Source organism: Coloeus monedula (assembly GCF_965178545.1).
Source record: "Coloeus monedula genome assembly, chromosome: 22".
Lineage (NCBI taxonomy): Eukaryota > Metazoa > Chordata > Aves > Passeriformes > Corvidae > Coloeus > Coloeus monedula.
This window is the reverse complement of record NC_138802.1, coordinates 1,191,710-1,218,036: the sequence shown is the minus strand read 5'-3', so window position 1 is coordinate 1,218,036 and position 26,327 is coordinate 1,191,710. Positions and strand designations below refer to the sequence as shown.

Genomic DNA, 26,327 nt, shown 5'->3' with positions numbered 1-26,327 from the left:
CTCAGCCCCGCTCCTGCGTCAGCCCGGCCCTCCCTGCTCCACCCTCCCAGGGTTTTTTGACACCATTAATTGCTTTCATTGCCTCTCAAAAGTATTGTCAGGGTGGGGGGTGGCTTTGTTTCTAAAAAATCACAGACAGGAATATTTCCTTTCCCCGGGAAAAATCAGATGGGTACCAGTGCCAGTTACCCGAGTCCAGAGATGCAGCTGCAATTAAAAAAAAAAAAACAAAACAACAAGAACTTGGGAACAGCAGCAGGTTCTGGGAGTGGAGAAGTCTGGAAGCCTGATCCTTCTGCCATGCAAGGAGCATCAGAAAGATGGAGAACACTGGGGATATTTCTTCCTTTTTGGAGAGATGGGGGGAAATTCCGCTCTGTGTGGCTGAGTAGGGTCAGCAGAGTTACAAAATCAAATCCTCCTCCCCCCACCCATCCAGCCCCTCCTGGCTCTCCCCTGGAGCCACGTCCTCCCAGCCAAGAATCCCAAAATCCAAGGAGTTGCATAAGAGCCCTGGGAGAGCTCGCAGATGGAATGAGGGGCGGAGAGCTCGGGGCTTGGGGGAGACACAGGAAGGGAGGGGAGGGAAGGTTTCCTGCCCTGGGAGCTGCTGCAGCAGGGTCAGAACAGCTGAACGCCCTGGTGTGACACCGAGAGGCAGCCAGGGAAGGGAAGAGCCCTCGCTGGGAGAGTCCCTGGTGAGCCTTTAATTGATCCCAGCCATGGAAAGGCCGAGAGCTCCGAGGGCTGCGAGGAAAAGCAAAAGAATGCACATGAAAGCAAAGCTTTGGCCAGTCCCTGTGAAACCCTGGACAGCTGATCCTGGCGGGAAGTGACCCAAGCAGATGAGCAGGTGCAGTCCCTGTGGACACCGGGCAGCCAGGCCAGGGCCAGAAAAAAGGCACAGAAATGCAAATGCCCCGAGAACTGGCTCACACGTAGAAATATCAAAGCTGTTTGCAAGATGATTCACGTGCCTGTGATTCAACCCTCAAAAATAATTACTACTGGATAAAAAACCTGCAGAAGAAACCAGCCCATGCATCCCTTCTACATATGTAAAGCTGGGAAATACAGGGAGCAGGCAGGGAATGCTGGGGGGAGGTAAGAGGGGAGGTTTGTGAGCTGCTGGGAGCGGGAGGATTCTAAATCTCTTCCATATGTGAAGGAAATCCTCAAGCCCAGACAGCATTTTCTCTCTCTTTTTATTGATAATAAAGATAGGGAAAAGGAAAGGGGGAGGTTCGGAGAGCCTGGGATATTTTTCTTTTGCTTTTCCAAATAATAAACCTGGTGGAATGGCTTTAATTAGGGAAATTACACAGCAGTGGGGACCACACATCCCCCTGTAGAATAACTGGCAGAGTTTGCATTTACCTTCAGCTGTGATTAGTGTAAACACCTCGGAGAGGGTCAGGTTGCCTTCCAAGATAATCCTGCCCTGTCCCCTGGGCCTTCATTAGCCCTTCCAGCCCAGTGTGCTCCCAGCCCCACTGTTCCAGTAGCAAATCCAGCCCAGGCACAGCTCTGCTGCCCTGAGCTCACCAGAATCTGCATCCAAGCAGAGGTCACAGGCAGGAGAAGGTGGCCAGGCTCTCATCCCACCTCCCAGCCCAGTGCTCAGCAATGAACAGAGCTCCCGAGGTGTCCCTTCCCCTGCTCCTGCCAGCCACAGCCACAGCCACAGCCACAGCCCAGCCAGCTGGCCACTTGCAGGTTTATCATCCACCATCTCCTCCCAGTGACACCAGATATTCCAAACCACAACTTCCCTGAGTAATCCCAAGCAGCTCCCTCGACCTCCTCGTGCTCCGGCTCCTGCTGTAAAAGCCACCACCAGCACGTTCCCTGCCTTCCTTCTACCTGTCCCTCCATCCTCTTTAGAGGGTTCATCCTGGTTGTGCTGGAAGCTCTTTGGGGCAGAAGATGACGTGCGGAGGCTGAGGCTGCACAGGGAAATTGGGTCCTGCTATAATTGAAGAAAATATGGAAGTTTTAACCCAAAAGAAAGTTGCCCAGAAGGGAAGCTGCAGCTCTTCCCATCAATATTAACAATGTGATTTTGTGAAGCCCTAAAGAAACAGATGAACAAGATCTGTGAACAGAAGGGAACATTTCCCATTTAGAATCTCTCAGTAAGTTAAAAAGCCCAAAGGATGACTTGTTAATAGAGCGAGAGCTACGCTTTTCTGGGAAAAGCCAATTGGAATTTCCAGTCTTTGAAGGGAAGTAGGTCTAAGATAGAAAATCTATCAGGCCTTTGGAGCTCCCTGTTTTCAAAAACTCTTTGGAAGAAGGCTGAAAAGTGTCCTGCTCTTTGTTTTCTGTGTCTGTTTCCACATCAAATGACTTTGTCCCTTTCAGCCTGAGGTTGCAAAGAAGGAAGCAGAGATGTGAAGCCAGGTCCTCAGGCAATGTAAGTCAGTTCTGATGGAGCAAAAGTCAACTTACACCAGCTGAGTGTGGAACACTGTTGCTGTCTCCTAAACAAAGGCAAAACTTACAGATTTTTCTCTTTTTTCTTTCCTTGCCTGCTCCTCCTCTCTGGTGAAGAGACAAGGAGCAAAAAGGCGTGGATGCTTTCAGACATTTCCCCTTCTCTTCCCACACCTCACTGCTGCACCTCTGGAGCGGCAGAAAAACAAGAGAGAGAGCAGAGTAATGGTCCAGCACTGCCCAGGTGTCAGTGCCTCCCTCCAAAGGCTCATCACTTCACATCCAACAGACTCCAGAGAATCTGAAACCCTTCCCCAATAGGAACCTGACTTCTGCTCTTCTTCCTCTCTGGAGACACACCCTTAACGCACTTGAGATCCTTGGGATTTCCACGCAGCCCAAAGGAGATGGGCCCAGGCCTCGCTGCAGCCTTTTTGTTCTTTTCTCTAAGTCTTCACTGTCACAGAGAGCAACTCTCACAGAGATCAAACAGAATCGTTGAGTTCCTCCCCACATCCACAGTTCTGCTGGAACAGAAACCATCCCCTCCCCACAGCACCTTCCTCACTATCACACACAGAATGATGTAAAACCACCAAAAAAGGCTATTTGCCCCTCTCCCCCTTTCCCTGGTACCTCTCCCCTGATGGGCTGTACCCTTTTCTGCAGTTTCACTCCTTTTCTCGAGCCTGGTGTCCCATCCCACGTCCCTCCCACCCCACATTCCCTATGCAAACCTCAGCCTCCATCCCTGCTCTGCGATTTGCCTGCCACACCTGGGGGATTTCCCAGCAAATTGTATTACTTTATTTGGTCAATTGGCCTACAAATTGATTTTCCTGTACAAATAATGAACATTTATGGTTATTTTCCCCATAGACTGCTTTATTTCACGTGTAACAAAGACTGATTTCCTGCAGGTTTCGAGACCTGAGCATATGAGCTGCAGTTACTGTGACCCCTGGCTGATGGATGGCAAAGGGCTCCAAGCACAACTGGAGGGTTTTGGGTTTTTTATTTTTACCCTGACTACAGAGAGAGGTGGCAGCTGGAAGCAAATGTCGGTACCAGACTGAGGAATTCTACAGAATAATGGGAATAAATTGGTTTAGAAGAGACTCAGTCCTGGGATCAGGCAGCCACAAGGCCAGGCAAATAATGCAGGTGAAGGAGCTGGCACAGAGGCCAGGGCTGGTGTCCCAGGCAGGGCTGGCAGCATCCCCTGCTCGTCACAGCTTTTGGGGACACCCTGCAGGGCCTTTCTGTCATCTTCTGTTATTTTGGAGGGAAGAGGAGGAGGAGTCAGGGAGGCTTCCAGGGAAGCAGCTGGGATGAGGTGCCCTGGCGTGATTTGTGAGCAGGGACTGCAGGATTGCTCTGCCCTGGCCTCCGGGGAGGCAGAGCCACAGCAGCAGCTCCACACACACATTTCATCCCCACTAATGAGGGAAGGACTTTGGAGACAGAGCCTGGAGCGAGTTTGGAAGGTCAGTCCCGCAGGTGTGGGGACCACGGGGCTGGAGAAGGACACCCAGCGCAGTGACTCTGGTTTGTCTGTCTGCAGGGGGGGCTACCAGCCCGAGGGCTGGGGGCGATGCTTAATTTAATTCCTCTCCATGGCTGAGCCAGGAGGGACGGAGGCCTCAGAGAGGCAGAGCCAGGGAGGTTTCTCAGGTGAATCTGATTGGGGGTGGCCACAGAAGAGAAAGTCAATTAGTCCGGCTGCCTGCAGCTCCCCAGCCCCCGCCCTCGGGGGGGGGGGGGGAGGGCTCGGCCCGTGAAGTCTGACTTCAAATCCAATAAAAAATTAACTGCTTCTGAACAACTGCTCGACATGCCTCCTTAGAGTGCTACTACGTGCTCCCAGCTGCAGCACGGAGTGAATTAACGAACGGGGAGAGAGGCTGAGAGTGCCAGCCTGAGGAGCTCCGAATTGCTGCCCCGCTGGGGGATCCCCTCGGCCGGGGGATCCCTCGCTTGTTCCTGGCTAAGGACAGAGCTGCCTTCAGCCCGTGGAGATGCCCAGAGCCCCGGGAAGGTGGCTCACACCTCAGGGCCCTCATCCTGCCTGGCCCCAGCACAACCCTGCCTGCTCTCAGGTGTGTCCTGCCGGCACTGGGGTCACTCCCAGCACCAGAACCACAGGTCCCTGGCACACTGTGTGCACCAACAAACCCAAAGGATAACCCCTGCAGTCCCAGAAACACCAGGAACACACAGCCAGCAGGCTCAGCACGTTGGGAGCACCAGCCCGTGACCACACGATTTACAACATTTGTGTTTATAAATAACGCTGGGAAATGAACGACCAACACACACAGTGGCTTCCCAACGAGCACGGGATGATGCAGGGAGTGTTGGGAGTTGTATGTTTTGAAGGTGAACACAAAGAGAATATTAAAAAAATAATAATAATACAAGAGAGGTAAATAATTCATCAAAAGAATGAAAAACAAGAAGCTGGAAGGGGAAAAAGAAAAACAGCAATGCCAGAGGGAAGAGTTTTCTGAGAAGGTGAAGAGAACCTAATCTCACCTGGGAGTGAAAACCCAGAACCAAAGTTAATTGCAGTAAAACAGGGGGAAGTTTTAAAGGTGAAACGATTTATCAGGAAATGGTGTCTCCCCTGTCAGGCGCTGAGGAATCTCCCCAGGGTGGGAAGCAGAGCTGGGACCGCGGGGCCGGGGGTGGCTTCCAGCAGCACTGACACCATGGACAGAGACTCCCACCCGCGGCACAGCAGCACGAAGCCGCTCTCACCTGCAGCACCGGCCTGCAGGAATTCCAGCAGCTCCTTCCACCCAGAGCCCCCAGCCCTCGGTCTGTTGTACGCACACCCACAGTAACACAACGTGCCCACAACTGTTTGTTGTGAGTCTTGGAGGTTTCCTTCAATTTTTAAAACAAAACTGCTGCAGAGAAGGGGCTGGATTTGGACGTTTGCTGAGGGCCATTCTGCAGCTGCCATTCCCTGCTTTAAATCATAGCACATCTGCAAAAAACCCAACTAAAACCCACACAGTTTTCAGTGGGAACACCTTGGGTTTCTCCTGCACGAGTAATCCCCTCCAGGCTGGGGCTCCTTCCCGTGCTGGAATGACGCTGAGCCAGGCTTGGAAAGCCCCTGGATGGGCGTTCTCCTGGATAACTGCAGGTAAAACACACCTGTGCCGAGCTCCCGAGGAGGGGAGCCGGGGCCGTGGCTGGCACTGCTCCCCTTCCATGCTGACGTGCTGCACAGCAAACTGCAGGCCCAAGTTATTATTTACTTGCTGATTTTCTGGGCCTGTTAAAACAAAAAGCCCAGCCAAGCACAAGCTCTGCCAATTACACTGTGCCAATCCTAATCCCCCCCCTGCAGCTCCAGCAGACACAGACTCCTCGGAGGCCTCCTGATCCTCTTGTGCTCTGCTAAGCAGCTCTGGGTCACCCCGGGAGCATCGGCACTGGGGGAGGCTGGGAAAGGGAAAGTGAAATCCCACCCTGAGCACGTTTTCCGTCGCATCTCCCTCCTGCAGGAGTCACCGCTTCCAGTTCACAGCTTTGGTTTTCCCTGCAGACACCCAGTCCCGAGGTGATGGTGCCCACACCTGCTTGAAAGGGCATGGAGAGATCCTGCTCCAGGAATTCCTGTCCCCAGCTCAGGGGAGCCCTGCCATGGACAGATCCTGCTCCAGGAATCTTTCTCTGGATTTCCCTCACTCCAGCTCAAAGCAAAAGCAAAATCCAAATGTCAGAGCACAGCACAACATCCCCTGAACTCCACAGTGTAATCCCTACACAGGCAAAACCCAACTCAAACCCAGCACAGACCCACATTCTGATGGAGAAACAGCCAAAATAAGGGTTAAATCAAACTAGGGTCAAACTCTTACACCCATTAGTTCTGGAGACAACGAGATCAGGTCTGAGACAGCTCCTGAGAAGTAAATGCCCTATTAAAATAAACAGGGATCAGATGGACAAATCCCTGCAGATGCTTCCAGAGGCTCAGCTGGATCTCCCTGTGCGCTGTGCTGGGGCAGGTGAGCCATCCCCAAACACAGCAAGAGCAAAGCAACACCAGGCACTCCAAGAGGCAGAGGCCTGGCTTTGTTTGGACACTGGGTGCCAGCTGCAACTCCAGAAAAATCCCCTCTGAAATCACATTTAGAGTCGGGAAGGTAAACAAAAGACAAGAGTAGCATTTAAAAATACAAGTTAAACGAATAATAACTGTGGATTCTTTCACAAAGACTGCCAAGGTGGAATTTAGGAGGAAAGAAATTCGGCCCCCTTGGGAGGCCACTGATTGTTGGCTGATCCCTGTGGCTTCCCGGGTGTTATTTACCGAGCCCAGGAGGGCAGCTGGGACAGGGATAAGGGAGGGAGATTAGGGGAGCTGCACCTCCCCGGGAGGAGGGATCCCACACAGGAGCCCTGGCTGCCGGGCAGATCTCCCTGCTGGCACCACTGCTGCCTTTCTCACCCTGGGAATGCGCTTTTGGAACCAGGAATGTGCACTGGGAGCTCCTGAGCTGCTGCCTCTCACCTGCTGTCACAGCACAGCGGCTCCCGGAGAGGGAGAGCTCTGAAGGAAAGGGTTGGGGCCACCTGAGCTGCTGAACCTCCAGCCCCTGGTGCCTCCCCTTTCCCCCTCCTTCTTCTTCCCAGACAAACTTGGTACAATTCTCTGCACTGTTAACCCAGGAAGGCTCCAAGTCAGGCTCCTGAGGCTTTTTCCTCGCTGAATTTTCCGTCTGGAATGACTCCCACACATGGTGGGTAATCCATGAGGTGAAGCCAGGGATGACTGAGATGGGCCAGAAAGGCAGCTTTGAATTTGACTGCATTTTTAATTAACTGCATGGCACTTACAAGCCAACGACAGGCTCGTGTTCTATAAATGTGAAGTAATTAAATAAAAAAGCACAAGCTAAAGAATAGTTTTGTATGTGCCATGCATAGTCAAATATTCAAATAATGAGTGTGATATTAATAAAATGTATCAAAGTTCACCTTAATATAAAACAGATTTGCTGGGCTGTACGTAGGGTACAGCTGGGCCTTACAAGGGTGGCAAAAGCAATAAAAAGAAAAAACAAAATCTCTTTGGAGGGAAGCAGCCACCATCGTGTTTGTGGCCCTGTGACATGAGGGGAACCCCATTTCCAGCTCTTTTCCCAGAAGATTACAAGGGATCATTTCCTCTCTTCATGCCCCTCTTCTCCCTCACCTCTTCCATGTTTAAACCAGGGGTTTTCACACTGAGGGAGGATAATGCAGCACCCAGAGTGGTCCCTGTGGGCAAGAACAGCCCAGCCCTGCTCACACTGAATTCCAAGAGCAGCCAAAAAGCCCCAAAAGCACCTCCTGAAATGCCAGCCTGCCCCCAGCCCTGCTGATGTCACGCCTCCTCTCCAGCTCTAATTACCAGGATTCTCTGATCAAGGTGGAATTATTTGCTGATCAAGGCTGTTATTGATCGGAAGCCGCCGGCCCTGCTGGGATCAGAGTGAGTGGCAGAGCAGCCCCCGACAGATTAAACACTGCCAGAACATCCAGGGAGGCTCAGAGGGAAGAGTCTCTCTCCCTGCACATCCCTCAGCATATGGCAGCTTTCACAGCTCGGGGAGACCGAGATGCTCCGTGCCAGGCAGGGCTCACACTCCCAGCCCTCGGTGCCAGCAGCGCTGGGGAGGCTCCTCCGAGCAGAGAACTCCGCTGGGGAGGGAGGGAGCAGGGCAGGAGGGCAGGAGGGCATCTCCTGATGGAAATAATCAGGGTTCAGAGGCTCCACGCTCCTCTTCTGTGCACACAGCCCTGCACTGACACCTCAGAGCAAACACCAAGGGAGGCTGAGGCTGTTCCAGGAGCCGCAGCCCTGACAGGACATGCTGGGATCACAGCTTGGTACAACGCAAACCCACCTCGCCTCGGCATCTGGGAGCCCTGACTGAGGGACCAGGAGAAAACAAGAGCAGACAGACAGACAGGAGGGAGGGCTGGAGCAGCAGCGAGATGGGGAAGGCTTGGCTCTCCCAAGGCAGCCCCAGAGCCTTTTTTTGGGAGCCTGGCACAGCTTTCCATCACCCAAAGGCACAGCTCGGGCTGCGGAGCGGCACGGAGCACGAGGGGAGGCTGGAGGGACAGCACCACTCCCTTCCCAGAGCCCAAAGCAGCTCCAGCTCAGCCCCACGCCGGCTTTGCCATCATCCCAGCTCTGAACAGGAGGGGGAAGGCAGAAATCCCACTGGAGACACAAAGCAGATCCCAAGGAGTGACAGGCTTTGGGACATTTCATCAGCACAGCATCAGGGGAAGGGTCTTTGTAGTGGGGAAGGCCTGTCCTTCCCCACCCATCAGGAAGATTTTAATCTTCAATAACTGCATGTGTGATTTTAATCATGCCTTCATTCACTGGAGAACTGCAGCCTGGCTTACTGAGGACAGGAGGTAAGAGTGGCTTCAGCCCGTTGTTAGATGGCTATGACAGAACCATCAGAAATAAGGCAAAAATAAAAATATTCAGTACATCTTTTGTTTCTGCACTGGGAAGAAAAGCCAGCTCTGGCATGGCATGGACATGTAACACTTTTCACTCCAGCAGTGAATTAGGAGGTGTCCAAACAGAAACTTCCAAAGTGATACCGGTTTAAATCAGCAGATTTGGGTAAGTTGCTCTAAAAGGCTTTTGGGATACTTATCCAGGGAAGTTCTTGAGACACTTCACTCAGATTTTTAATGAGCCTCAGAACAATGAGGAAATACAAGGTAAATGGGAAAACACAGCACTGTGACTGTATTTTAAAAAGCTTAAGCAGAATAATCCAAGTAATTTTATAACCCCCAGGAGAAATAATGAAATAGAGGAAACCGAACAAGTAATAATAAATTAACAGAGGGTGATATAATTTATGCAAATTAAAGCTTGTTAATGGAAAAGATGTTAAACCAATATATCTTTTTTTTTGCTGAGACAATAGTGCCAGCATAATGTGCTTGGATTTCTGCGAGGTATTTGCTCTGACACCACACAACTTTCTGAATGTGGAATTAGAGCCCTGCAAGGGAGAATTCTGCCTGCCTGAATCCTCCAAACAACCTGGGCTGGGGAAGGTGTCCCTGAATGAGATTCGAGGGCTTTGAAGTCTCTTCCAACCCAAACCACTCCAGAATTCCATGATCCTAAAAATGAGCAACTTGTTCTGTTCTCCTGCTGGTGAGGGTGGGATTATTCCCAGTGCAGAGCAATTTGCTCTGAACCCACCACTCACACCCATTTCTCAGCCTCCTCTGCCCTTCCCTCTCTCTCACTTTGCTGCATCTCAGTATTTCCTTATGATACGGGGGAAAAAATGAGTTTTCACTCTTGTTTCCAGAGCTTGCCATGAAAAGCAGTCCAGGGGGTTGGAGGAGTCCCACCACAACACCAAAATTACTCTCAAGATGGAAGTTTTTCAGCTAAAGGAAAAGCACAGCAACTTAGGGCACATAATTTCAAATATCCTTTAAACACACTTTTTGCAGATTCTACAGTGATTTAAAGACAACAGCAGACACATCAAAGGCAGAACTAAATCCTCCCAAAGCAAGGATGATTTTTGCCCTCTGCACACACCAGGGGACAGAAATGCTCCCCAGCCTCACGGAATTACTCTTAACTGAACTTATGCCTGAGAAATCCATCACAGCAAGGTGAGACTTCAAAAAAAAAACCCCAGATCCACATTGCTGATACAAACAAGTCCAGATCCAGACCTGCACGAGCAGCTCTTGAATTTCAAGCCAAAGATGTTTTAAGAAATCCCGCTGTTAATGCAGGGATTAGAAAATGAATTAGATTTTAATTCAGAATTAAAAGCATTCTGCTGAGGAGCAGCCAGGCTGCTCCTGCCCTGCGGTGACACCACGAACTGTCCATTGGGCCTGCACCACCCTCAGCAGGGGTGTTTGGAGCTGCACCACCCAAAAAAAAAAAAATCTATCTGAATAAATCAACCCTCTGCTCTGCAAGGGCCAACACAGCCTGAGAAGAAACAGGGCTGCTTGAGGGCCAGAACACCCCAAATTTTCCATGCTCTGCTGGGTGCCCTCTGGTGCACAGCGGATTTTGATGCAAGCCCTGCCAGTCTGAAGATGAAAAGGAAGTCAGCAGAGTTAAACCGAGGTAAATCTTGGCTGATTGTGATCAAAGTCCACCCTGCACTCACGTTTTAACCCACACTCACTTTAGATGTGAACATGATGTTATCGGTCCCACTGCAGCTGAGCAGGAACATGCCAGGCATGGATGAGGTGCCAAGAGTTTTGGGCATGGAACACACAAGGAACAAAAAACTTCCCAGCCATTCATAACATATTTTTATGTGTTTTCATTTTCTTTCTTTAACTCTAAAACATTATAATACTTAACACTAATGGTGTGCAATGTTTAAGTAACCCCAGTGTTGTAAATTCCAGTGCATTGAATCATCCCTGAAGAGCCTTGCAGTGCCTTCCTTTGCAAGGGCACTTTAGGGTTAAGTGGGTGAATCACAAGGGGGAAATAAAAGAGGAATTGATATCATAGTCCCCTCTGGGAGAGGAGAAAAAATAAAATTAAAAAAGGCAGGTCTGTGTGGTTCACTCCGTGCCACAGAAAAAGAGATCTCAAGAAACACAGCTGTGACGAACAGTGGGGAAAGTTATTGATCTAAAAGAATTCATTTTTATTATAAGGGCTGGTACTTTTACTTATTTAATAAAGGTCTGGCGTCAAATCACTGTGAATTTCAGGATTATCTAATTCCATCTAATCTCATTCAATCACTGATGCTCCAGACTGTAGCAGAAAGGAATGTTTGCCCTTTCCTGTCTTCAGGGGCCATCTCTGGTTGCCCTGGCAACACAGCAAAAGCAGCTCCCTCAGCCAGTACCACCTATCACATCCATCTCTGGATAAAAGGCAGGGATGGGGTTACAGGGGAGGTTTTGCAATTTGATGGGCAGAGATAGGCAGGGAGAGGCAGAGCAGCAGCTGCCCCTGGGGTGGGATCCACTCCTAACCCGAGTGAGCACAGCCCCAGAGCTCTGATAAACACCAGCTCTGGGGTAGGACACTCCAGGCAGGGAACTCTGGCTCTTCAAAGGGAACAGGGAAGTTTCCTACCAAGGAGCTGTGGTGATTAAGAGGCCCAAGTGAACCGAAGTCGTTTAAAATCCCAGAGCTGCTTCTGAAAGCGCCTGAAGCAATCCCGGCACTGAACTGGGCACCAGCTCCAAGCAAACACAACTTTGCTGCAGTTCTGTCGTCAGAAATATTTCAGCTTCTGTATTTCCTGTCCTGTGGCTCTTCCATCACCAAAAGCTCTCCATTTTTCCAGCTTCCCAATTCTCTGGAATTCCCATTCTCAGCCACAGGGACAACTTCCCTGGCTGGTGCCGGTGGATGTCACCCCAAGGTGACACTGCCTCCACTGACCTGGCTGCTTGGTGAATGCTGCTGCAGGTTCCCTTGCAGCTGGAGATGTAGATGATTAAAGAACCTGCTCTGCAGAGGGATTGAAGCTGTCTTGACATCTGAAAATGAGGGATTTGATGCGCAGCGATATTTCTGTGAAGCTAATCAAAGAACAGGGCAAACTTGGGCTTGATGGGCTTCCCAGATCCTGTGGCTTTGTATCCATGTGCAAAATGAAGTAAAAGCTACAATTTTCCCATGGACTAGAGGCAAAATAAATGAGCAAGAACCTTTCAGTGCTTGGGAATTCCCTTCATTCATCCTTCCTCATCCTCAGACACTGTTACAAGAAAATCCCTTATCAGATTCTATTTCTGACCCAGGGGGATGTGTAATTTCCTCTCTGTCCTCGCTGGTTTTGCTAAAATAAGAGCCAAGAACAACAGGAAGGAAATGCAGAGCTCCAGCAGAGCAGGGGGTGTGGACAGAGGCACCTCCACTCCACAGCAGGCTGAGAGCACAGCAGAGGTGCTCTGGTTTATTTGCAAACTGCACCTGATTCCTGCAGCATTAATGAACTCTTCAGGAGAGTCTTTCCTTGCCCTCAGCTGGAAAACACAAGTTTGGGACAGAGGGCCCTGTAATGAGTTCTCCAGTGACATCTGCCAGGAGTGAGGGAGGTGAGCATGTCCTAACAGCAAGAAAAAGCCCTGAAATGGTGAGAATGGTGAATTCTTCAGCTGAGAAAGTGAAGATGATGCATTTCGATAGAGAAGGAAGAAGGGAGGGAAGAGGGCATCATAAGACATTTTCTAGATAAAGGAAACAGACTGGGCATAGGAGAAACAGGGCAAGACAATGCAGAAGGGGGAAGGGGAGAAGGAAAAACAAACAAACCAACCCCACAAAAGCAAACAAACAGGAGAGGAAAAAAAAAAATATAGCGCAAACAGCGTGATTTTACAAGCGTAATATTTTTGTCAAGCAATAATTAAATAAAAACAGAGGGGATCTCTTTTCCAAAGTCCAGGGCCCATCATAAAATCCCTGACTGGTTTGGCTTGGAAGGAACCTTAAATTCCACCCCCTGCCATGGGCAGGGACACCTTCCACTATCCCAGGCTGCTCCAAGCCCCGTCCAACCTGACCCTGGACACCTCCAGTAGGTTTCCAGTAGGACCCTGTTCTCTGCTCTCCCTGTCCCATAACTGAACCAGAACAAGCATTCTGAAAAGTTCATCATCCCTGCAGACACCTGAACTGGTTGATAGTTTTAAATTAACAAAGTTTATGGGGGAGTTCATTGTGCTCTTGGTCACCCTTTGCCTTTCAGCTCCCAGTTCACTGAAGGCATTTGCCACCAGGCTCCAAACGAGCACCGCTCCCTTTGAGTGAGGCCAGCGAGTTTGGACACAGAGCAGTGCAAATTAAAGCCAGGTGTCTGTGCCCTGAAGCACCACAGACAGCCCTAAGCAGTTTAATGACATCTCTAAATAATTTTGACAGCAAAATTACTTCTCCTGTGTCACCTTTACACTGCCCTTGACACGGCGCTAACGAGATGATGTTGCTTCCCCTGCTTCTCTACATTTATTTGTCTTTCTTCCCAGGCTTCACTTTCTTTTCCTCAGAGCAGGAGAATTCTGGCACCAGTCACCAGAGCTGGCTGCAGCTGCCCATTTCCTGGGTCAGACCTGCCCCCAGAGGGGCTGAGGGCTCAGAAATTGCCTCTCCCTACAGCAGAGCCCAGGACACTTCAGGGAATCAAGCCCGTGCCGATGTCTGTGGGATAAGGAACCCCCTCTGCAGCCTTAGAGCATCCCAGGAGAAGATCTGCTCCTCCAGGCAGAGCCCTCACACACACCAAGCTCAGCAGAAATTTTCCTTCCCTCTCTCCCAGGCAGGGTTACACTGGCCTGGTTTCCACAAGCACTGACCTCACACACGGATCCTCCTCTGTCCTTCCATCACACGAGACCTTTCCCTTCCATTGTCTCCTCACTGCTCCCTGGAAGAGCAGAAATCTTCACCCCAGTTCCTGCACGAGGGGAAACCTCCCCCCTTGGAGCTCCTTAAAGCCCCTTGTAAGATAAAATTATTTTCCTAAGCCACAGCTGCTTCTACATCTCTGCTGTTCACTCACAAGCCTGCAATCCAATTAATATTTTCCTTTCCAGAGGGTATTTAATAATCCACAAAATTAAATCCTTCAGCATTGTTCTGGCACTCTCAGTGCCATTGATCTGGGTTTGTTTTGCCTCTGTGCAGAACAATAACTGCTCCTTTTATGGGTGCAGCACCCACCCTCCAGCCCCCTGACGGGGGCAGCTGCTGCCGGGTGCAGGAGCAGTTTGGACCATCAGGAATAACTTCACTGCACAGCACATTTCAGAGCACCTCTCCCAGACACACTGATTCCCATTTCCAGCTGTTTTCTCCTGAAAATCCCCTCTTGGAAGCGCTCTGTGACCCCAAAGCAGTGGATTTTAGGGACCCTTTTGTGAAAGCAGCAGCACAGAGGTTCCCACTGCCCTCAGAGCAGGAGCCCCTGTGAGCTGGACCCAAACTCAGCGCCCCTGCCCAGCACTGGGTGGGCTCTGTGAGTCCCTCAGCCCATTTCAGACCAGGATTCACCACATCTCCAGTTTCTCCATAAAGCTGAGATCTGACAGAGTTTGAATAAACTTCTGTTAAGAATTCAAGTTGGACTTGCAAGACCACAGTGCAACCACAGGCTGAAATCCACCTGGGCCAAGTCCTTTAAAAAACAAAACAGAACCCAAAAAACTCCCACGAATAAACAAAAAAAGCCCATCCAACTCCAAAACCTCCAACAAACACTAACCTGAACTAAAATGTGCTGGATTAAAAGCAACAAGCCAAATCAGCATGAAACCACAAATAAAAATCAACAGACTGTGCCAAAGACCTTGGCGGGATTTGGAGGTTTATAAGTCTGCTTTACAGAGGGGCTTTTTCCACATTCATAAGGCAGCCCCGAGGGACACAAAGGCAAAGTTATGAAAACAGTCCCTGCACATAAACCCCAACATTCTCCAGCTCCCATCCCTAAGCCCACAGCAGCTCAGAAAGGACCCTAAATCTAATCTATTCAGTTAACAGTGAAATTTCAGAATTAATCCTGCCTCTGCAGGCAGCCAAGTAAATTCTCCAGCACGCAAAGTCCTCTTTCCATAGGAGAGCTCTCCTGGAAGACTCGTGCCTGGTGTGGGAGATTCTGCTTTTGGTCAAAGCCCCTGAATTTGGATCCCACCACACTCAGTAGCCCCGGGATCTCCCTCCCTTGCCCGTGTGCTGTTCTGCTCCTGGCTCTCCAGGGAAACTGTGGAGCAGCCAGGAGGGGAACACTGGGGAAGGACAGAGAGTGGAGCTGCAGCCAGAGCCAACCCATGAGTGACACAAAGCCACTCTCTGGGGTGACACAGAGCTGCTTCCACCCCTGCACCCAAAACAGGGACCAGGAGAATGCTCAGAAACCTCAGGGCTAAACAACAGACTTTGCTCATTACTGGCATTTTTGAAGTTAGCAGATAGTTCCTCTTTCCATCCCTGACAAAGTCTTGGACTGACGCCTGAACCTCAGGGCAGCAAAGGAAAACAACAACCATGATGACGAAAAGCAAAAAGCAGCAAATAAAAAATCACATATAAATCAACCCAAGAGCAAAACATGGCCCCAGCAGGCAAATTAATTCCCATTGTCAGTGCCCCAGTTTGCACAGCCACCCTGTGTCTCTGCCTGTGATGGAGGAGATGGGGCAAACCCCAAACATCATTTATTGCACTTTTTGTTTTGTTTTGTTTGAATGTGGCCACGTCACAACAGCTTCGGGGAAATGCATCTTTCCTTCTCTACCTGTGCCCCAAACCCTGAAGTCTCAACGAGGGCCACTTTTCAAACAGACACCCTGTCCAAGAAATGATGGGAAAAGAGGATGAGGAGCAGCCAATCTCCAGCCCTAACTCCCTTTCAGAGGCAGCACTACGAGAATGGAAAACACAGCAAAGGTCACACTCCGTCTGATAAGGGAAACAATCAAGTGTCTCATAAGGAATGTCCTTCCACTGTTATTCTGGATGTGTGATGCTGGACTCCAGAAATCTAAGGTCTTTTCCTTCATCAGTAAGGATTTCAGGGCTGTAAAAGCCCCCTGCCCCTTCCAAGAGCAGCCCTGGCTGCGGGCTGAAAGCAGAGATGGAGAGAATGGTGCTGTTTGCAGCACTGAGGGAAGTTCGATGGGGCAGAGGAAACCCTGGAGGGAATGGGTTTCACCAGAACAGACTGGAATCCATCCAGGGCTCCAAACAACATGAACTGTGCCTGCCCAAAACTGACAAGTACAAATTTGGGGGAAAGAGCCCTGTTCACATCTGGCAGCTCACTCTGTGAAGGTTTGGCGACTGAAGGGAGCCGTGCCATTTCTCCTGTCCAGACGGCAAAAACCTCAGTGAGGGCACAAAGCCCAGGGGCAGACCCCGCTTCCCCGTGGCTGCGCCCGCACCCGGGCCCTGGGAAGGCCGCTCAGCCCTTCCCGTATCCCAGCACGCAGGGGATGGATGATGGATGGATGGATGGATGGATGGATGGATGGATGGATGGATGGAGGGATGGATGGATGAATGGATGGATGGATGGATGGATGGATGGATGGATGGATGGATGGATGGATGGATGGACGGATGCGCTCCGCATCCCGCACCGCCCCATTCCCGGGGTCCGCCCTGCATCCCGTGCGGCTGGGAGCGACCGTGCGACCCGGAGGGACCCCCCGCATCCCCCCGGCTGCCCCCGCTGATGGATGCACGGATGGACGGATGGATGGACGGATGGATGGACGGCCGCCGGCGCGGGGGCGGCCCGGGGGAGGAGGCGCCGGCGGGGCCGCTCCCCCCGAGCCGCGCAGGAAACCGGCGGTCGGTGGCGGAGCGGGGCCCGGCGCCGGCCCCGTCTGCAGCTGCAGCAAACGAGCTGCGCCGGGCGGCGGGGGGCGGGCGCCGAGCCCCGGCCCCCCCGGGCCACGGGCGGGGGACGCGGCGCCAGCGGCGGCCGGGGGGCACCGGGGGGGCCGGAGGGGCCGGGGCTCGGAGCCCTGCGGGGAGCGGCTCAGGCCGGCCCGGGGGGGGAGCCGTGCCCGGCTCGGCTCCGGCGGCGCTGCCAGCCCGGGGGCCGCGGCTCGCTGCAATTTCCTCTCCAGACCGACCCCTCCTCCCTCCCCCCCGACCGCGAGAGGGACCCGGGCAGGGGCTCGGAGCCGGCGGTGCCGCCGGGCTGCACGGGCTGGCGGGGCCCGCACGGGACGGCACCGTCCCCGCAGCGAGAGCCGGGCTGTGCTGCCTGGGCGGAGATGCGGACGCCGAAAGGCGGCTGCCTTGCCCCCTTCCAGAGGCAGTGCTTGAGTTTTCCTGGCCTATTCCCGCTGTCCAGGGACTGATTTCGGAGCAGTGCAACCAGCTGCAGGCAGGATGGGCTCCCCATCTCCATACCCCCACCGGGCATTCCAAGTCTATCATCTGCACTATAAAATAAACAGCATTTCTGCTTTTGAGGAGAATCAGCCCTTGGATCTCAGCGGTGCTCGAATGGGTGATCACGAAATGAGGAAAGATAAACCATGCCCGATTCCTAATCCTCCTCCTTGTGTGACTGTTCTGGATGTGCAGTGCGTGCATGCTACCACAAAGCACTGCCTAAAGACTTCAGGTTCAAAATGTGGAACTGTCCTTTGGTCAGAGATGTGCTCTAATTACAGCACAGAAAGTGCAGGGAGCATTGAGAAACAGTTCTGATACAAGTCCTCACTGGACTCTGGCCTTGCTGTGCAATTCTGACATCCAAACCCCCTTTCCCAGGTGGGGAAGCAGTGGGAGGCAAGTCCAGAAAGATATATTTCTCCTTTCCCAAAACTGCACCAACCTCTTTTTTCCTCTATCTGAACTTTCCAAAGTCAGTTCTCAAAGCCTGTACCAGACACTGGGTTCATGCAGAGCTGTCTTCCCATCTGGAAATGCACCTACCCCTGCACAACTCCTAAAAATGCTGCTTCTAGAAAATTGTATTATGACCTTTTGGCTACTGCTAACCCAGAAAATGTCCAGCAGACAGTGTCCCCTGGCCAGGCACTTCTCCACATCCCCACAGTGGCAGCACATCTCCGTCCTTGGCAGATTTTTGGCTCCGACCCACTCAATTGGCAACTAAAGCACAGGCAAAACTCGCAGCTGGAGAAAGCTGCTCACACCACATCACACTTTGCCCCACAAACTCGAGGACTGGGAAGAGCCAGGTTTCAAATGCCAGGGCAATGATGGGCAGCACTGCTGTTGGGTGGCTGCTGCCACACCACACAGGCAAGACATCTTCCCATTAATTTCTGGAACTGTTGGTTATTGCTCTGAGCCCCTTCCCATGGGAATGTGGATATTTGTAACACAGCCATGCATGCACAGAGACACCACACAGGAAGGACTGGAACTCCCAGCTCTGTCATTCCAGGTGCTAAAGATGCTGCATGTGAACACAGACTGTCCACTCGAGCCCAAGCAAGCAACAAAATCAAAAATGGTTGATTTCCAGTGGATAAAAGTACATAAATTTCCAGCCGTATCTGTTTCCACAGTGCTACTGGCAATGCTTTAAGTCACTGTTGTTCTTTCAGACCAAGAGCTGCTTTAGTTCCCCAAACCAACAGCTCTGGCCTCCCAGTTAGATGTTATTGTACTTCATGGTTATTTTTACACACGATGAACTGTTTTAAGGCCTTACTTTACTAGGATTTCAGTCGCCTTTTATTTATAGCATCAACATCTTTTCCACGAAAATGTTGATGAGAGATTTTTCCAAGTCTCAGGATAAAAGCAAGACAGCAGAATACACAAGGAACCCAAAAGTTGGGAAGATCTCTAAAAGCCATAACTGATCTATGATATGAATGATGCTCAAGTTGTAAGCATTTAACATGAGTTGTTCCTCTAACCGAATTCACTGATGGTTTGTAAACTGTGGCTGCTCTGACTCTAACACGTGGGTGCAATTACATTTCCCTTTTGCTTTATTTAGCCACTTTCACACCTCTGCACAATACACAGAAATGAAGGGGTGGGAATACCGAAGAGGCTCCTGTATGATTTGTCTCTGCACACACAGAGCTCCCCCTGAAAACCAAAAAATCACACCGAGTGCTGCTTCCTTTAGGTCAAACACTGCTCTTCCCGTCTGCTCTGCTTCCAAGCGCCTCTGCTCACCTCTAACAGACTGCTGGAACCCTCACACTGCAGGCAGGGCAATGGCAGCCTCGATGACCCTCAGACATCACGGCTCCATGACCACAGAAGCAAAGGGATTTTTTTTTTTTTTTTTTAAGGGAAGGAGGCAGAGGAGAGGGAAGATGTCTTAACTAAAGCACATAGTTTAACAATAATCTTACCACTGGAGACGAAATTCGACACCCAGGGCAATCACAGATTGGAGGATGTACCTGTAAGATTCCTTTGGACATAAGAGTCTTCAAACTTTTCCCTATATGCAGAGAAGAAGAAAAAGCAGAAGAAGAAGAAAAAGAATCAGCACGTTTATAAAAGGAAAGTATTTCGGGAAGGGGGGAGGGGGAGGCACGCGTCTGCTCCCATATAAACAGCCCTCCCCTTGCCTGCCTACCAGCACCCATCCCCGCCTGCCCCTGCAGCCAACTTTCTCCCCCGCAGGTCCCCGCGGAGGCGAGGCCGGCACAGCCCTCGCAGCCCTGCCCGGGCTCGGTGCCGGCGCTGCCGCAGCCCGGGGGAGCCGCGGCCGGAGGCGCTCCCGCAGCCCCGCGGGCTCCGCGCTGCCCCCGCACCGGGCACGGCCCCGGGCCCCTCCCGCTGCTCCTCCGTCCGCTGCGCCTCGCTCCTCCTGACTCACCCCAGAGGAACTGAGGCTTCCCGAAGGCAGCAGGAGCCCAGTAATAAAAGAAACGGGCGCGATGCGCGACGCGGCGACAATTAGCGCGGCCCCGAAGCGCTGCCCCCGCTCTCTGGCGATCAATAACCGAGGCGAGGTGTCAGTCACCTCCTAATCGCTCCTCGGCCCCCCGGGCTGACACCTCCAGCTCTCAGCTCATTACGTGCCGCACGGGCTCGGCTCTGCCCGCCCGCCCCCGCCGCTCCCCCCGGCCCCGCCGGGCCCCGCTCTCCACCTGCCGCCCGCAGCAGCAGCTCCGCCGCGGAGCCGCGACTGCGGCGCCGGCTCGGGCGGGGAGGGGAGGGAGGCAGGGCAGGCGCCCGTCAGCAGCCGCCGGCGCCGCGGAGGTCCCGCACCACCCAGCTGCGAGGGGAACACCCCCTCCGCCCCGCCCGCCGCCCCGCCGGTGCCTGGCCGGGCCGCGCTGCCGCTCCCCGCGGCGCCGGCTCCGCCACCGCCACCGCCGGCGGCTCTCAGGGGCGGCGGGCGACCATCCCCGCGGGGCCGGAGCGAGCCGAGCCCCGGAGCCCGCACCCCGCCACCCGCCCGGTGTTCAAACCTCCGCCCGCGCCAAATGAAACTTCTCTCCAGCGGAGAGGAGAGCCCCCAATTCCCCCCCTCCCCAAAAACCCTCCCCAAAGGCAACCGTTCCCAAATCGCTCGGAAAACTTCGGCGGTACCGGGGCGCGGGGAGCCGGCAGAGAGGGGCCGGGGGTGCGCGGGGGAGGGGGGCACGGCCGCGGGGGTCGGGACTCGGCTCTCCCCGCGAACGCTCATAGGCGCTGAGCTCCCCCGCGGATGCCGCTGCCCGAGCACGGGGGCGAGAGGGAGGATGCTGAGGAGGAGCGGGGCGGCGCGGGGACCCCGGCACACGGCGAGCGCTGCCTTTACCTTTGTGCCTGATGCTGCGCTTCCAGTCCTTGGCCGTCTCTCTGCCGCTGACAAACTGGAACTCGTTGGGGGTGAGCCACTCTCCCCGGTACCGGATAGAGGGTCCTTTGCTCCCTTGGCACAACTTATTGATGTAGAGCAGCGCCTTGTTCTCCCCGCACTCCACCTCGATGCAAGGCTCTCCGTTGTCAAAGAAGGGCTGGAAATCCGGGATGGAGGAAAACCTCTCCAGCATCAGGTCCTCGGGGAGGTGGTGGGGGTGGTGCGGGTGGTGCGGGTGGGGGTGGTGGGTCTCGTGGAAGCCCAGGTACGCGCGGTGGGCAAAGATCTGGTCGTAAGCCGGCGGGTGCGGGGTGACCACCGGAATGGCAGCGGCGGCCAGAGGCGCGAGGTAGTCAGGTAAGGTTTCCATGGGCTGGTTAAAAGCTGCCAGGGCCATCTCTTCCCTGTCAAGTCGCTCCTTCTTGATAGCAGGCATGGTGCCGCCGCTCTCCCCGTGCGCCCTCGTCTCTCCAAAGCACAGTGGCTCTAATGTCTCCGGTTCAACTTGCCCTCGCTCTGGCTGGAGTTTGGATGAAATGCGCCAGCAGCAGCAGCAGCAGCAGCACAAGCACCTTTGGCGCTCGGGTGCCGGAGGTGGCTGGTATCCCCCGGAGCAGCCCGCTAACAAATCTCCTGGGCTGGCTCCCCAGCAGAGCTGTCTGGGATCCCTCTCCCACGGAGAGGCTAATGTACCGTAGACCCGGGAGCTGCTGTGTGGCTCGCAGATCTGCCCCTCCGGACTAATACCTGACATCTCGGAGAGGTCTCTGCTGCCGTAGACATTATTTTGGTTTAAGGAAAAAAAAAAAAAAAAAAAAAAAGCTTATTGATTCCCCGAGATCAACCCACCTTCTCGCCAGGCTGGAGGGTTCCCCGCCGCCCACCCAGCCCCCTTTCACCCTGCCCCCCTGCTTCCTTTAAACTGACACCTGGTTTATTTATTTATATGCAGTAATTAAAATTAAACGCTGCGCCCCCGCCGCCGCTCCGCGACCCCTCCCCGCCCCGCCGGCGCCCGCCGGGAGGACGGAGCCCCGGCCGGTGCCGGCTCTCCGCGCTCTGCCCGCGGGGCTCCAGACACCCGGGCGGCGGCGAACTTTCCCCGGGGCCGCCCACCTTCACCTGCGCGGTGCAGACTCGCCCCGCTCCCACCGAAGCCTTTATGATCCCCGCCAGTTGGTTTTTAATTCCCACTCCTGCGCGAAATTTTAGAAACGCGGGGTTACGTTCCATATCCCTCTGTATATATACATATAAATATAAATGCAGCTACACACGCACAGGCACACAGACATCTACAGAGCCATCCCCGCCAGCTCTGCGCTCCCCACGCCGCTGCCCGCAGCCCCCGAACGCCGCGCCGGGCTGGGCCGGGCCCCCGAGTCGGGACAGACACGTATTGATCTGTGCTCAGAAGTCACCGCACAGTTCGGAGACTCAGACCAAACAAGATTTCCCTCCGCCGCCGCCGCCGCCGCTTCTCTAACTTGGCCCATTTAAACAGCGGAGGCGCTGGGAAGCGCCGCGCCGGCGGCGGCGAGGGGGTGAGCGACGGACGGCGGGGCCAGCGCCGGCTGCCGCCAGCCCGGGAGGGGCCCGGGGGGATCCGGGGCTGCCCCGGCCCCGCGGGGACACGGCCGAGCTCCGCTGCTGCCCAGCCCTCTGCACCCCCGTGCAGGATGCTTGCTCTCCCTGGCAGCTGTGACCTGGCTCCAGCCTTCCCTTTTCCATGCAGGGATGGGATGGATGGATGGATGGATGGATGGATGGATGGATGGATGGATGGATGGATGGATGGATGGATGGATGGATGGATGGAAGGAACAAGACTTAGGAGACACGGGGTAAATTTGTTTTCCGTCACAAGCTGTGGCAGACACGGCACGAGGTCCGTGTGGAACTGCCCCGAGAGGACCCCGCGGCCCAAAATGAAGTTGTGTGGTTGTTACAGGGATGTGTCACCTCAACAAGATGGAGTTCCCTGCCTTTGGATGCTAAAGTGGGATCGACTGGGCTGGAAGAATCCAGCCTATGAGGGAAATAAAAATAAATTATCCCCCTAAACGCAGGACAAGAAACGTGGCCCATGAGTCTTTATCAGGTGGCAGAACAGTGAGAGTTGTGTGAGCTCTGCCTCAGAGCTCCAGGGCACACCGAAGTTCCCAGCTCTGTCCCAAGCTGTGTCCCCTGACTTGCCTTCTTCCAGGGTGAGGTGATGGCAGATTGACCTTGCCTTCCAGACAGCAAGAAGTGGATTTGCTGTGTGACAACAGCCACCGGCAGAGCTGGCAGTGTCATTTCTGAGCAATAACTTCCCCTGCCACTTCTCAGTTTTCTCTTGGCGCTGCCTGACCACGATCCTTGTTTCTTGCTATTTTATTCCCTAGAAACTCCAGCGCTGGGATCCATCTTTGCTTCTGGCTCTAATGAAGGAGGCAGATCCACATACCCATCAAACCCTCTCATTTAGGCTTTCAGGCTTAGGCTCTTATTCTTAATGCTTCTGATTGCTCAAGATGACAGGGGAAAAATCACTTTCTATTATCACCTAATGAACCAAGGAAAATGCTTGGAAGAGGCTGTGGGAGACACAGACATTTCTGTGGCAGTCAGAGGCTTCTGGATGGAAGGCAGGTGAGGGGCTGTGTGGTGAGAAGAGCTCACTCTTAGCTCCCAGAAACCTTCATTCCTGGCACATCCAACTGCACTGGGCTCTGCAGAGCCTTGGGATCTTCTTCAGGCTTCCCGTGACTCTGTCTTCTTTGGAACTTGACTTCCTGGGCCTGATTTCTTTTCACTTTTTACAGGGGAGTGGGGATTTTTTCTCAAACCTTCCTTCTTTCACAGCCATCAGGGTTATTATTCTTCCACCTCCGTTCCTAATGGCAACTCCACCTCTAAGTGCAGGGAGAGCTTGGCCACAGCCTTCTTCAAAGGCTCCGTGTTTCCTCCAGGAGAGGTCACAGGAGAGCAGGACAGGAGTGGCCCGGATCCTCCAGGAACCTTTCTCACACAGGGAAGATGTTCTGGCAGAACTCAGTGAAGTTTGGGGGGTGCGAGAGGCACAGATTGAGACCGATCCCAGCAGCCTCTTACAAGCACTGAAGTCCCTAACGAGTCCTGCCTGTAACGAAGGACAAGAGCTCTGTGTGTGTGTCTGAGTTCAGCAGCAGAGTCTGGAGTTGTTCAGCTCCAGTCTCTTTAATAGCAGAGCTTTTGGGATTAGTGTAAACAGATTCACCACTGGCGAGCAGATCAGAGAGCACTACGCAAATCCGTGCACATGTGGTTAGAGGGAGAGCCAGGTACGCTTTGCAAATTCCACACGGAGGAATTGGAACAGGTTTCCCAGTCTGGGGGCAGGAATCTCCGTGGCTTTTTGTTGTGTGTTTCCAGGGTGCTGGCAAAGTGAAAGCATGATTCTTAATTTGCTCACAGAGGCACTACCACAGCAAACAGAGTAAATAGTGATCATTTTTCAACATTCAGTTCTCCACCTCTGGGATACATCACGTTGGATTGTAACAAAACCTTTCTCTCAGGTCAAATGTGTCAACAACTGCAAAGAGTTACCTGTGCCAGAAAGTGTTTTCTAAGTGGAGATAATGCTGCAAGCACAGGTCTGAAACTTAAGAGAGAAAGATTTTCCTCCACATTCTATCACCAGTTTAATGAACAAATTACTTACCCTGGATATTTTTCCACTATTCAACCCATAAAAGAAGGGAAAGCTTCCTAACTGTAATTTATTTACATGTGTTTCAGCAAACCTCTGAGTTTCTAACTGAGATCAAAGGTCCTTTGAGCTGCTGCAGATGCAGGCCCTGCCCCTTTACAGGAAAGACAGGTTGAGGCTGGGAGGAGAGAGAAACCTGTCAGATGACCAACCTGAGCTCAGAAAGGGATCCAGGGCTTCTGTCTCTGCGGGATCCAGCACAGATGCCATCCATCCGTGCTGCCTCTGGCACCACTCTGCCTCTGCCTCATCCAAGCTAAATGAAGACCCAGCATTCTGGAAGCACAGCTGCCCCTGCAGCTCTGGCCTTGCTGACCTTGTCTGCAGCAGGAGCTCCTCCCAGTCAAGGACTGACTCTGCCAGCAAGCTCCTGTCCTGCACAGCACAAGAGTTTAAACAACAGGCCAGGGCTTTCAACAACTGGGGCAGTGTCCAGTGAATCGTGTTCCCCCCAAAGATGTTGGGGTGTTCAGCCTCTTAAGGCTGCAGGTTAACGGCTCCCCTCCCCACTTCTCCAGCTTTCCCCAGAATTCCCTGACACTCGCACATTTCCAGGGAGGAATAAACCAATCCGCTCCCTACCAAGTCACTGCCCCCACCAAAGGACAGGGGAGGAGACCGAAGAGCCACACCAGCAGCCCCTGAGCCAGCCAGAGCCATTCCTCAGCCTCTCCCACAGTCTCGGGGACACCAGGGCTGTGCCATAGCCAGCATTCCCTGCTTTTTGTCCTTTATTCCCTGCCGGGTGCAGCCCAGCTCTGTGCTCCGTGTGAGCAGCCGGAGTCAGGCTCAGCGGGATGGGGATTGGAGTAAGAGTAGCCTCGGGCCAGACTGCTTCATTAGCAGAGATATTCTGACAGCCCAGCACACAGGGAGGGCACAGGGGTGTTCAGGGGAGGGAGGCTGGGAAGGAGGACACTGGAAAGGGCTTTGCCTCTGAAAAATGCTTTCCCAGGAACTGCTGGGTTGTTCCCCTTTTAATCCCACTGCTACAGAGCACCGCCTTTTATCAGAGAGGAAATGGAGCACCGTGGAACTCGGAGCCTTTCTGCCTTTCTGGGAAGTGGTGTCATGGTGCCCTGGGCTCACACACCAACCAGAGCTGCAAGCTGCGTGCACCCCTCTCTAATGAAGGTGTTCTGTCTGCTTCCAGAGCAGCCTGGGACAAGTGGTTTAAGAAACTCTCTCCTTACCCAACCATTTTCACAAAATGCCTCTCTCAAACCCCCTTCCTCTCTCCTCAGAGGTTATTTATTGCTCACTCCGTGTGAAAGACTTGAGATACCAGTGTTGTAAGGCATCCACCAGATTCTCCTTTTTCCTAAAACCTTTATTCCTCTCTGCCCACTGCTAAGAAAAACTCACTGCATCAGGAGATGCTGAACTGATGCTCACATTGGGTTTGTCCAAAGCCTGGCTGTGTCCCAACACCCTTTCCTACTCCACTTCCCCAACTTCCTGCCTGCCTTCCCTCCTACAATCATAGCAACAGAAAAAGGACCCACTGAAGAACTGACTGTCCAAGAATATGTGTCTGGCTGGAATCCATTGCCAGGTTACAACAATGAGAAATTAGTGACCATTGAAAAGCAGATAACATGAGGTGTGTCCTCCTGGCATCAAACAGGGCCATAAAAAATAAGCCTTGGGTGTCTCCCGTAATTCACAGATGAACACAAACACCTGTGCACAGAGCAGCTTTTTTGGGTGAGAGAGATGAGCCTTGTTAAGGAATCTTTTGGAGGCGATGTGCTAGAAGAGTCTGGTGTAATCAAGGTGTGACTGCTTTTAATACACACTAGGAAGATCAAATTAAAGGCTTGGTAGAACCTGTCTTGACCAAT

The 26,327-nt window shown here is 52.9% G+C and overlaps 1 protein-coding gene across 1 annotated transcript in view; it reads right to left on the bottom strand.

The window, feature by feature from the left end:
- SAMD11 (sterile alpha motif domain containing 11) overlaps window positions 1–21,501 on the bottom strand; it is a gene marked incomplete at both ends in the record, with an annotated part of 83,940 nt that extends 62,439 nt beyond the window's left edge. The window contains 2 exons of the mRNA XM_082295514.1: window positions 19,303–19,394; window positions 20,706–21,501. Coding sequence (XP_082151640.1) covers window positions 19,303–19,394; window positions 20,706–21,501 — 888 coding nt within the window. The remainder of the gene's footprint in view (window positions 1–19,302; window positions 19,395–20,705) is intronic.
- Between the last annotated feature and the right edge of the window lie 4,826 nt (window positions 21,502–26,327).